We start from the raw sequence: 13,587 nt of genomic DNA on the forward strand, positions 1-13,587 counted from the left end.
AGGATTTGAGCCAATTTTTGATACCACCTTTGGTTAGCTTACAGGTTTGTTCAGCTGCATCCTGGGTGACCCTTAAGGTGTGTGATGGTAATTTGCTCCTGGGTGGTGGTAGTGTATTGCAGACTCTGAGCTACATTTCACTTACAAACTCTTACTAAACCTGTTTCTTCTACGCCAGCAATGGACAACCACCAGTTATAGAATCACAGAACACTAGGACTGGAAGGGACCTCGAGAGGCCATCAAGACCAGCCCCCTGCCCTAATGGCAGGACCAAGTACTATCTAAACCATCCCTGACAGACATCTATCTAACCTGTTCTTAAATATCTCTAGCAATGGAGATTCCACAACCTCCCTTGGCAATTTATTCCACTGTTTGATGACCCTGACAGTTAGGAACTTTTTCCTAATGTCCAACCTAAACCTCCCTTGCTGCAGTTTAAGCCCATTGCTTCTTGTTCTATCCTCAGAGGCCAAGAAGAACAAGTTTTCTCCTTCCTCCTTATGACTCCCTTTTAGATACCTGAGAACTGCTATCATGTCTCCCCTCAATCTTCTCTTTTCCAAACTAAACAAGCCCAGTTCTTTCAACCTTTTTTCATAGGTCACTTTCTCTAGACCTTTGATCCTTCTTGTCGCTTTTTTCTGGACCCTCTCTAGTTTCTCCACATCTTTTTTGAACTGCGGTGCCCAGAACTGGACACAATACTCCAGCTGAGGCCTAACCAGCGCAGAGTAGAGCAGAAGAATGACTTCTCGTGTCTTGTTCACAACACACCTGTTAATGCATCCCAGAATCATGTCTGCATTTTTTGCAACATCATCACACGGTTGACTCATATTTAGCTTGTGGTCCACAATAACCCCTAGATCCCTTTCTGCTGTACTCATTCCTAGGCAGTCCTTTCCCATTCTGAGTGGCCCTCCTTCACCACGGTTGGGTCACAGCAGCCCCTGGCCAACAGGGTTTCCATCTGTGGCCTTCCTGCCCACATGCACCTCATGCATGGGGGAGGGCAGCCAGGGGGTCCTGTGGGCTGCAGGTGGAGCCCAGTGGGATGCAGGTGTCCCACAGGTTGTCCATCACCAAGTTCTGCAGCAGCCTGTCAAGGGCCATGTGGGCACTCAGGGCTGTGGTGGAGAGAGAGGCCTCCCGCCCTGCCACAGCAAGACGTTTTCCCCCAGCTCCGAAGCTGCTGTGGCCATGGAGAGGCACCTCTGCCAGGGTCCCCTCCTTAGACTTGCCCTGGCCAGGAGAGAGGGACTCCCCAGAAGTGGCAGGGGGTGTGCCATAGTTGCAAACAGGAAGTTACAGCTCTTGGAATGAGAACAGCTGTAGAGTAAGAAGATCTCCAAGAGCAGGATACAGGACCTGGAAATAGCTAATTGCCAGAACAGCCCCTAGCAGGGACATGACAATAAAAAACTAAATACGTAGACTGCAGACATTTGAAACTCCTAGGGCTGCATTGTAGTGATTGATCAGATAAGTCATCTGACTTGTGTTCCATGTTTGGATGTGAATCTAAGCACGTTTTGCTTAATTGTGTTGAAGGTGGGGTTTCTTTTTAAAAAAACAAACAAACAAACCTTAATCTACTCCTGTTAAAATTGTTATAGTTGTGGTAGTGCCCTAGGACAGCGCTTCAACCTTTTCACTAGTGCGGACCCCCAGTTACTGCCACAAGCCATTCAGGGGCCTCCAGAAAAGCCAGTTCTAGCCGCTAGGGACACTGCACTGAATGAAAAATGGGAGCTGGACTAGATGACCTCCTGAGGTCCCGTCCAGCCCTGTGATTCTATGAAAAAGGAAGTTGCAACATAGATTTTTGCACAGCAATTAATAACATTTTATTTATTTTAAAACTAATAATTGATTGTAACATTGTAATTTATTTAAAACTTATTTTCTATTTTTATGTATTTATTTTATTTATCTTTTATTTTTTTCACGGAGCCCCTGCAGTACCCTCACAGACCCCCAGGTTGGGAACCACTACCCCAAGATTCTCAAGCACTGAGATGGCCAAGCAAAATATTTTTTACAGTCTCTCTGGCTGTGTCTACACTAGCTCCCTACTGCGAAGGGAGCATGGTAAGTAGGGTGTTGGGAGATTGTTAGTGAAGTGCTGCGGTGCATATGCAGCTCTTCATTAAGCTATTTCTCCCCCACAGCAACTTCGAGACGTAAAGGGACTTCGGAGTTGCCCAGGCAACTTGGAAGTACGGGCGGGTTAGCTGGGGCTACGTGCGAGCTGGCACTTGGAACTTTAACACTTTGAAGTTCCTGTGGGGAGAATTAGCTTAATGAAGTGCAGCAGATGCACCGCAGCACTTCATTAATCATCTCCCTACACCCTACTTACCATGCTCCCTTCGCAGTTGGGAGCTAGTGTAGACACAGCCTCTAAGTAGTAAGTCCAGAGGATTGCTCCAGGTCACTTATTCCTATGAACTCTTCAGGCCATTTCCATTGTTTATCGAGATTGACTTACTCATAAGAGGCTCCCTTTATCCTAAAGCAGGTGACATTAATGACGTCTTCATCCTTTTTCAAATTCTCCCAGATGACGGGATTGTGATTAAAACGGAGGAGGAGGATGATCCTGACACCCTGGAGCCATATGCCATGTTCTCAGGCAGAGCTGAGCCACAGCTTTTCCAGAACCATGAGCAGGGGACAACCTGTGAGGCTCAATGCAGTTCCAAGATGCTCCAGAGAAACCCCATCGGAAACAGGACGGGGCAATCTGTTCCCTGTGAAAGAGACTCCAGTGACATGAAGGCGGTCGTCGTCCACCAGAGAAACCGCACTAGGGAGAGACCCTATATCTGCCCCGAGTGCGGGAAGAGCTTCATGCTGAGGATCAACTTTATCATTCACCAGCGGAACCATCTCAAAGAGGGGCCTTATGAGTGTCACGAGTGTGACTTGAGCTTCAGGATCAAGCAGCAGTTCCTCCTGCACCAGCGGAGCCACACGCGGAGGGGCGTTGGCCCAGCCCGGCGTGTCGAGAGCTTCCGAGACAAACACAGCCTCAAGCCGGAGCCGAGAACGCCTCCGGCCGGAAAGCCCTACAAATGCACCGAGTGCGAGAGCAGCTTCAGCCACAAGTCGAGCCTCAGCAAACACCAGATCACGCACGTGGGCGATCGGCCGTACACCTGCACCGAGTGCAGGAAGAGCTTCCGGCTGCAGATCAGCCTCATCATGCACCAGCGGGTCCACACCGGGAAGAGCGAGATGTCCTTCATCTGCCCGCAGTGCGGGAAAAACTTTAGCCGCCCTTCCCATCTCCTCCGGCACCAGAGGACTCACACGGGGGAGCGGCCCTTTAAGTGCACTCAGTGCGAGAAAACATTCAGTGAGAAATCCAAACTCACCAACCACTACCGCATCCACACGCGGGAACGGCCACACGCCTGCACCGAGTGCGGCAAAGGCTTCATCCGCAAGCACCACCTGCTGGAGCACCAGCGCATCCACACGGGAGAGCGGCCCTACCACTGCGCCGAGTGCGGCAAGAACTTCACCCAGAAGCACCACCTGCTGGAGCACCAGCGGGCGCACACGGGCGAAAGGCCCTACCCCTGCACCGAGTGCACAAAGTGCTTCCGATATAAACAGTCCCTGAAGTACCACTTGAGGACGCACACAGGGGAGTAGGGCCAGTGGGGCTGCATCTCACCTGGGCGTGTGGAAGAAAGCAGCCGTGCAGCAGCGTGTCGGGGCTGAGCGTTCGATTTAGAGCAAATAACATGCGGCAACATTGAAAAGAACTGGAGAAGCTAATTTAGGGTAAATATTCATAATGTACAGGATATTTTGCTGAAGTAGGACTCTAACTGCTTTTTAAATCTCTTCCTTTTGATAATAAATGTGGAGTAACTTTTATTTGATAAGCAAATTTAAGATTTGTTTTTTTAAATATATAATTTAACTCTGTAGATTGTGTCTTTAATCTGGAAAAATCCCAGAGTGGTTTATATGCCTTAAGCGGGGGATGGCGTCACCTGGTGTGGCGACGCAGCTGCTCCAGTGTGGAATATGGTACCTCTTTAACTGTGCACAGCAACAGTAAGGGCTCCAGTCCCAGTCGAGACGGTTAGTGTATCATCCCAGAAACTACAGAAGGAATTTGGTGTGGGTGTAAGATGATACTGGCTTGCGCGACCACATTCGTTAATTATACAGTAGAGTGAAACCTCGGTCACGTTAAAATAGTCGTTTCACATGGAAAGCAGGCAGCCAGCTAGCTCTCTCTTGCTGTGGGAAAGTAAGCAGTGCAATTAAAGTGGAAATTTGACTGGCTGACTGATGTAAACAGTCCTGCTCTTGTGATGAAAAGGATTATCCACCCTGTCACCCTCCGACGCAGGATGTTTCCAAGTGTCTTGTCCATTCTCATGTCAAATGGCCCAAGTGGTGAAGTTTCCACTGCATCCCTTGGCCGGCTGTTCTCAGCTGCCCCATATCCGTGTTAGAAAGTTTTGAGATATACGCTGGCCCTCTAATGGGCTTCATTAGGGAGCCTAAGTGGTCAGGGCCTTGGTTTCTCTCCCTTTTGGAAGAGCATTGCTCTCTCTGATGCTGTACAGGGCATTGGCTCAGTGCATATTCATTCAGTGAGGGACGAGTAGGGCTGGGAGAACATTAGTGGGTTTGGGGAGCTCTCTCTTCCCTGGCTTCACCGCTGTGTTCACACTGATGGGCAACTGGGTGCTGTTTCCCTGTGCCCTGCCCCTGTCTAGTATATCTTGCTGTGAGTGGGAAAGATCAACAGCAGGTCAGTGTGGGGTGTCTGTCCCTTGGGTGCTCTTTTGTGTGTGTGTTCTGGAGTGGAAGAGATGGCTCTGAATCTCCTGCAGCCCAGGGACAGCATGGAAATAGGAAGAAAAGCCTTTGGTTGGGTTTAAGAAACACCCCTTGCTAGACCTGGCTGTGCCCAGGTCAGTGGGGGTTTACCAGGGATCCACTGAATCATGACTAGTCCGGTATTGAATTTCATTTTAGTGTCACACTGGAGTCAGGGCAGAGTGAGGGACCCACGGATTGTCAGTGGGCTGTAAAAGATCCAGCCTTGGGCCACTGGATTACTCCTCCTTCCCCCGTGCCTTTTTCTGAATTGCCCACAGTTCCATGGTTACTCCAGTTCTGGCATTTCATGATTCTTGTTTAGACGATCAGCAACATCACAGTGAATGTTACTGACTTCAGTCACACGTTAAATCTAGAGAAACATGAACTGAAACATCCTATTAGCCTAGACCACCCCCTCTGGGGCACCAGTGTCAAATCCTAGTGGGTGAAAGTTGCCCCTGTGCAGCTGGTGGATGAGTTCCTTGTCAGTTCTGGCCTTCCTGCCTCCCGTAGATAAATTGCACCCACTGGGACAATGCCACCAATAAACCATGGTGTTGAATTTTGTTAAGATGTTGCCGTATTTCTCAGACTAACTTGTGTACTACATAAAAAACATCTGGTGGAGCGGGTCTTTGCCCACAAAAGCTTATGCTCCAAAATATCTGTTAGTTGATAAGGTGCCAGAGGACTACTTGTTATCATAAAAAACAAGTGTCCAAACCTAGATCTTGATGTATGTTCTGTTTATATAAAATCTAATGTATTAGATAGCTATGCACTGCATCTGTCTTAGGCACTTAAGTGGCTCTGATTACCATGGTATCCATTTACTTCACAACCTGCAATGTGTTCCTCCTCTCATGCTGTCAGGAATTGAACTCATCCTATAACACCTAAAGAACAGCCCCATTCCCTGAACTGTCTCTGCTCTGGGGTCCCTTACAACCTGATTTTGCAATAGAGCATTTCATTGGAAATTGCACTTGTGCCTCCTCCTCCAAACTGTAAGACCAACTGTTTCCTCTGGCTGTTCTCATTGCGTGGCACGAACGCTTGATGTGCTCTTCTGCCAGAGAAAATACAACCCTTCTGGATCGGGAGAATTTAAAAAGTAACAAGATCTGCTGCAAAGGTCTTGGGAACCAGGAGAGGCCCGGTCAGGAACTGCCTCAGCGCTTGATCTGTGGGCTTGCTGCTGAGTGGCCATGCTTTTTGGTGTCTGGCCTGTTCCATGAGCTCATCACCTGTGCAGATGGTACTGCTCACGTGCAGAGCTGAGGAAGAATCTTCTCTGGGTTTTGCTGTAAATGGCTACAGCTGATTCCCAGGGTGTCTTCTGTCTTTTCAGTGTAGCAGCTGTGCCCATTACCTAGCGAGAAGAAACTGGGACTGCCCAGCCAGTGAGGGAGAAGGTGAGCCGGGAACATACAGCTGTCCATGCCATGTGCAGAGGATTGGGGGGGAGAGATCTGGAGTCCTGCTCCACAGAGTTCCATCTGCATCCGGGCTTGGACAGGTGGACCATGGCTGAACATGCACTTGCATATTGCCTCACCTGAGAGCTCCAGGTCTGTTGGCTCAAGGGCTGTAGCCAACTCAGACTTGTGTGTTCTCCAGCTAGGAGGAAGGGACAGTGTTGGCCTGGGAGCAAAGGTTGTATTTGTTGCACAACTCTACTCTAAAGCTGGGGAAGGACATTTGTGTTGTACATTTGGGACAACTTTCAGGCTGTAGACGTACTCCTCTGAGCTTCGCACTTGGAAGCTTTCCACTGAATCAGCTCAACCAGACGAAATTTTAAGGGATGCCCCGTTTGACTCACTGTATTTAAGTTTAAATTAAACCCATAGCTTTTGCTCTCGTTTACTTACAGGCACCGATGCAGCTGTTCGAAAAAATTGGCTCTATTTTCTCAGTATGTTTTAAAATTAAAGTTCCTTTTTAACTGTTCAAGATTTAAGAATGTTTCTCTTATTGTCACGATGTGTGGGCTGTGGGTCCCTCTGCTGTGAGTAATAGTCAGTCAAACTGATTTCTTCTCAGGCGATAGGTGCCCGGGGGAAGGAGCGTGTAGGCTTGTGCAGAGGCCGCTCGGCAAACCCACAAAACCTGAACGTACTGAACCAAAGAACGGAAGACACCAGTGCTGGTGGGACACCAGCATCTGCAATAGTATTTCTTAAATGAGCCTCTCTCTGCTCTTGCAGTCAGATCAGGGTCAGGGCAGGGGACTGGTTTTGTGCCGAGCATAGAATCCCAGCTCAGCTGGGGTCTCTTAGTGCTGCTGTCTCACGGATAATGGTCTGTCTATGCAGACATGATTGCAGGATTGGGACCAGAGTCTATATGGATCAGAGACTTAAATATGGGACCATATTGGAATGAGAGAGTATCTGAAAGCCAGTGTAAAAAACAAATGGGAAGTGGAGTGTGAAGCAGCCTTGGTTCAGTGTGTTATGCGTATGTCACGTTTGAGTGCAATACAGCTTCAGTTGTCCAGAGCTTTAACTCCCTCCTCATAATGCACACCTCAATTAACCATAAACTGTCTCAAGTGGAACGTGACCCTGTAAGAATGAAGATCCAAGCTCCAGAAGCAAGGAAGGGCCGGTTGCAGGTGAGGGTTCTTAAGCAGTATCTCTTGTAGCTGACTCTGCCAGCTGAGAATATGATCTTGTGTTCCTCTGCCTGTCTGTCCTTGGAAACAGGTTCTGGGATGGGACGTGGAGACCTGGCATCTGATACATTTGCAAAACCCTGCAGCCTCTGAACAAACTCCATGGCCAACTGTGTAGATATCCCTGTGGACAGTAATGGCTGTGGATTCCCTTGCCACATGCTTACTGGTCTGGAGGGGATAGAGAGAGCCACTGAAAGAAAATTAATAGACTGTGGGAGGAAGGGGTGGAGTTTGGGAACCAGCTGGGGGGTAAGAGGGCTGTGCTGGACACACTGATCCAGGAGTGCAATCTGCTGCAGAGAATGTGGAGAGCTTGTTGAAGAAAGGGAACTGATGGTTTCTGAGACTCCCTCCAGGCACTGGTGGTGAAATTCTTAAGGTGATAATATCTCACCTAATGCTAGAGGGTAGGAGCAAAGTCTGACTTGAAGTCAGACATTAATGAGGTATTTAGCATGGCTGGAAAAAAATTTTTGCGAGTAACACGCACAGACTCATAAGACCTCGGTTCTATTTCTGCTTCTGCCATAGACATCCTGAGCGAGCTTGGGCAAGTCATTTATGGTACCATAGTGTTTAGGATCAGATCTCATTGTGCAAGGTGCTGTACAGAGAAGTAACAAGACAGTCCCTGCTCCAGAGGGTTTGGAGTTGTTGGACAGGAGGAAGCAGGTGGTCGAAACAGACAGTGAGGGGGATGAATGGACAATAGAACAGAGTTTAGTCAAATCTGGTATAAAAGTCAGAATCACTTTTTTTGAAAAGCAGCTCCTTATTACAGAGCCCTCCGTTCCCGATTGCCCATCTTCAGATGCAAAAGGCCTGGCCTGGCTGTTTTCACCTCTGCGATTCTGGCTTCTGATACATAATGTTTGATACCCAGGAGCTGAGGGGTGCACAAGTGGAAACTGACCGATAACTTGAAATTTTGCCTTTCTGGGTCTAAGATCCCTGTTTTAGTAGTGAGGAAAAACATCACTTGCCTATCTCTCTGGGGTGTTTTGAGGATACATTCATTGGTACTTATGAGGCTGTCCTATGATTCTCTGGATTATCTGGGCACGTCCGATACATTTATGTTTCAAGATGTATGGCTAGTCAGCAGTTTAATTGAGCTGCTGCACTTAGTTTGAATGAAATGTTGACTCTCAGTTGTGAATTGAAGATGCAAAAGAATGTGAATTGCAAAATAACCAGGTTTGCTGTAATTTGCACCACACTGATACTAGAGGAAGGTGAGAAATATTGATATGAGGTTTTTTTTTTCTCCTGCTTTTTCTATTTAATAATAAGAAAGTGGCATGTGAGTGCTTGTGATTTCAGGTTCTGTGCAGATAAGAGGAAGCTCCCTGCAATTCTGCTATGACCAGCTGTTGCTCTGGGGTCTCTGAGAGGAGCCTGGCTGGGGATGGAAGGAGAGGAACCCCTGTGGGGGTGGGGAGGGTAACGTGCACACACGGGAGTGAGGGGGCAAAATTCAATGAGAGGGACCCAGCAAAGGGGGAAAAGAGGGTAGGATGATCCCAGCTGTGCAGCCCCACTCCACTGGAAGCAGAACGTCCAGTCCTGCCCCTGCTTCCAATAACTTATACCAGTGTAAACCACCTGCACCACCTGCCATCGGCTGTCACTAATATTAGACTTTTAATTGGCTATCTCTCTGATACTTGTCACTACGCAAGGCACTGCATTAGCCCTACTGAGTGGAAATCCGTCATCCTCATGAAAAAACTTGCAACTCTGGCCCTCCACTTGATTGAGACTCCTTTAAACCCTCCTCTGAAACCTCCCACTCATGCATCTGACAAAGTAGGTCTTTGCCCATGAAAGCTTATGCTCCAAAATATCTGTTTGTCTATAAGGTGCCACAGGACTTCTTGTTGTGTTTGAAGATACAGACTAACTTGGCTACCTCTCTGATCCTCCTCCGTGGCCCATCTGACACTAGAGGGAGCTCTGATCACACACACATTCAGTTCCTTCCAACCAAAGGCAGCTGGATATGTGTACACAGATGCATTGAGTAAACAGTGTGCCCTTGTAGCCAAGAAGGCTAACGGCATACTGGGGTGCATTAGGAGGAGCATTTCGAGTAGATATAGAGCAGTAGTTATTCCCCTCTTTTTGGTACTGGTGAGGCCACATCACGAATATTGTGTCCAGTTTTGGGTCCCCTGGTATAAAAAGGATGTGGATTTGCTGGAGCAGGTTCAGCAGAGGGCAACAAAAATGATTAAGGGGCTGGAGCACAAGACCTATGAGGATAGGCTGAGGGATTTGGGTTTGTTCAGTTTACAGAAGAGAAGACTTAGAGGTGATTTAATAGCAGCCTTCAGCTTCCTGAAGGGGAGCTCTAAAGAGGAGGGTGAGAAACTGTTCTCAGTGATGTCACATGGCAGAACAAGAGTAATGGTCTGAAGTTAAAGAGGGAGAGGTGTCGGGTAGATATTAGGAAAACTACTTCACCAGGAGGGTGGTGAAGCACTGGAATGCGTTGCCTAGAGAAGTGGTGAATTCTCCATCCCTTGAGGTTTTTAAGTCCCAGCTGGACAAGGTCCTGGCTGGGATGACTTAGTGGGAGTTGATCCTGCTTGAAGCAGGGGGCTGGACTAGATGACCTCCTGTGGTCCCTTCCAGCCCTGTGATTCTGTGAAACACACCCATAAGTACGTATTCAGAATTTGCAGTTTATGGGTAAATCAAATCTTTAACCACATCCTTGAGTAGCTCTGTGTTAGCTCAGAGGCTGTTCCTTTGTGGACATGCTGGCTGATAACATGTTTACTTACTCTCATCTAACATCCTGAAATTAATGCTAAGGACCTGACCTTAGAACATCACTGGGGACTTTATGGCATTGCAAGTTCATGTGTTTGTCTCTCAGGATTTGAGAGGATCAAGAAACTTTGAGAGCTGTGAGAGGGTCTCACCTGATCAGGTGCTGAAGGCACAGGCTTGGAAGGAAGAACCTGGTGAGATCTGTCCTGAGAAGAAAACAAAAAAGTGGTCCTGTAGCACTTTAAAGACTAACAAAACAATTTATTAGGTGATGAGCTTTCTTGGGGCAGGCCCACTTCTTCAGGTCCGGAGATACTGTTGTACTGGAAATGGCACTGAAAGAGAATTAGCAGGATGGTTATATGACAGAGAGACACAAATGAAAACACTGAAAAGAAAATTGAAAAATCAGGTACATAGGACAGAAGCGGAGGAGGGGGGCGAAGGATGGGGAGGAGGTTGGGGGGACTTATTTACTGCAAGTATCTATTAAGTTAAGTGACTTGCCTGAGATCACTATGAATAGCAAAGGTGGGAAAGCTGCCTTTGTAATCCGTAAGGTAATTGCTATTTCTGTTGAGGCCAAATAGCAAAGTATCCAATTTGAGCATAAACACAAGTTCAGAGTTTCCCTTTGTAATCTGCTGTTAAAGTCTCTTTGTTTTAAGACACACAGTCTCAGGTCTTTAACAGTCTGGATCACTCCATTGAAATGCTCACTCACAGCTTTGTGTATTCAGATTCCTAATGTCTGCTCTGTGTCCATTTATTCTTTGGTGAAGTGATTGTCCAGTCTGTTCAATATACATGGCAGAGGGGCTTGCTGGCACATGTTGGCGTATATAACAGTGGTTGAGGTATAGGAGTATGAGCCCTGATCCTGTAACTGATGTGGTTAGATCCAGCAATGGTGTCTCCAGAATAAATATGTGGAGAAAGCTGGCAGAAGGGTTTGTTGCCAGGAAAAGTTCCAGGGTTAGTACTACTGTGGTATGGCCTGTGGTTACTTGTGAGAATTTTCCTAAGGTGATGTGATTGTCTGTAGGAGAGAACTGGCCTCTCACCCAGAGCCTCTCAGAGTGTGGCATCAGCCACTTTTGGAAGACAGGATACTGGGCTTGATGGACCTGTGGTCTGACCCAGTATAGCTGCTCTTATGTTCAGTATAGGCTGTAGGTTGTTGATAATCTGCTGGAGGGGGTTGATTTGGAGGATATAGGTGATAACAAGCGGTTTGTTACTGACGTTCTTGGTCCTCACTTGAAGTATCTGGTTTCTGGGTATTCGTCTGGCCCTGCCAATCTGTTTTCTTCTCCTGGTGGGTAGTTCAGTTTTACGGATCCTTGATAGAGATCTTGAAGTTTTTCATCTCTACCAGTAGGATTGGATCAGATGCAGTTGTATCTAAGGGCTTGACTATAACAGACGGATTGTGTGGTGTGTGCCAGATGGAACTCTTCTGGGAAGAGTCAGAGATTCATTTTTGGTCAGACTTGGAACTTCTGCTTTGCAGAGCTGCATGTGGTTTTTATTGAGTCTGTTATCCTCCCTCAAAGGGAATTTGTAGCAGCTGCTCTTGGACTGGCATTTGTACTAGCCTCGGTTCACACACAGGAGAAATGGTATTACTGGGGGGACTTGGTAAAACAACCTACCACTGTTCTCCATATAGCAGATACGTAATAGACGTGCAGCCTGAGACACCCTGTGTCCAGTACATGTGACAATGCAGGTCCCAGCCTACACAATTAATGTTATCTTCTTTTAAAAGTAGGTGCACTCCTTAGTGCACATGCCTTGCCATTTATTGCTCCTTTGCTTTTTTTATACACATAGAGACACCATATTACTGACAGGACCAAGGGGACACCAGAAAGGCTGTAGTGATTTCTACCAAATTTTAGATGAACTCTTCCTCTGCTACATGATAAACACCTGTAGAGACATGGAATAGCCTTCAGTATTTCTAAGTATAACCCACTACATTCCCAATGGTACTGGGAGCCAGACACTTTCGTAAGGGATTAATTATGCTTTTCAGAGATATAAAATCTACACAGTGTTTTGCCACTACCTGGAGTCAAACACACTGCAAGGGAGCTTCTGGCCCAGCAGGACAGGGTGACAGAGAGCAGGAAAGTGGGTGTCAGTGGCATGATCAGCATACCAGGGGCCAACCTCAAGGGGATGTCTGTGATCTGACCTGTCCCAACCTCCACCTGGGCATGTCACCGAGTTTCCCGTCCATCAGAGAGTTCTGGCTCTGTGGTTGAAGAAGGAAGAGAGGGAGCAGAAGTCCTTATGGTTGTCACATTTGTTTCCCACTAAAGAGTCGAACAGTGGATTGAGAAATTGTGTAATTGTGAGATGGACGCAAAGGCAGTAGTTGCCCAGGGCCTGATGATTTAAAAGGGACCGTTGTTCCCAGCTGCTGCTGTCACTGTAGCAGCAACAGACGGATCCCTGAGCCCTTTAAATTGCTGCTGGAACCTGTGCTGGAAGGCTGGCTGGGGACAGCAACCCCCGAACGCAGCATTTGCCAAACTGATTTGGCCACAGAACACTTCTGGGCTTGGAATATATCGATGAGATACATACATGCTGGTTAGAGGGGGTGGAGGGTGTTTCAAACTGAAAAATTGCCTCATGTAATGCTCAAAAGTTGATTTAAGAGTTAGTTTTTGAGATGTCTTTTATTTTACAAAGAACAAAAATAACAAGAGAAAATCATCTGAGTGAACAACTAATGTCTTTCTGACAGGAGCTCAGTTAGCAACCCTATCAGTAAGTATAAACATTAAAATTAAGTGCAAACCTAAAAAAAACTTTGGCATAACAGCCGAAAGAAGGATGGTTAGTGTCTTTTTTTTGTACAACAATAGAAAGAACAATGTTGTTCAAAAAGGACTGTCCTTCATTAAAGCTTAAAGAACTAATTTATGAAAAAGAAGCAGAAAACAAATTGTGTGGGCAAATATTTTAAAATTTTCTGTAAAAATAACACATTTATAAAAACACAAAAGTACTGGAAAATAGTAAGTAACAGTTGGCAATGTTTTTAAATGGGAAGAGTGTTTTTGCATCTCTGTTTTGGCACAGGTCACATAACTATACTTTTATGAAAATGTTATAAATATTAATATACCTACACTCTACATCCTATTCAAATACCTTAGTAGTTTTGATACGCACATAATTTATTTAATATTTTAGAAGGAAGTAAATCGCCTGCATTGAAATTGTTTCATGACACACCTATTCCC

At 46.6% G+C, this 13,587-nt stretch overlaps 1 protein-coding gene across 1 annotated transcript in view; it reads left to right on the plus strand.

The window, feature by feature from the left end:
• LOC142008351 (uncharacterized) overlaps nt 1–3,948 on the plus strand; it is a 37,647-nt gene extending 33,699 nt beyond the window's left edge. Inside the window, exon 13 of the mRNA XM_074985531.1 lies at nt 2,570–3,948. Coding sequence (XP_074841632.1) covers nt 2,570–3,669 — 1,100 coding nt within the window. The 3' untranslated portion in view covers nt 3,670–3,948. The remainder of the gene's footprint in view (nt 1–2,569) is intronic.
• The last annotated feature ends 9,639 nt before the right edge of the window (nt 3,949–13,587 follow it).

Source organism: Carettochelys insculpta, chromosome 2, assembly GCF_033958435.1.
Source record: "Carettochelys insculpta isolate YL-2023 chromosome 2, ASM3395843v1, whole genome shotgun sequence".
NCBI lineage: Eukaryota > Metazoa > Chordata > Testudines > Carettochelyidae > Carettochelys > Carettochelys insculpta.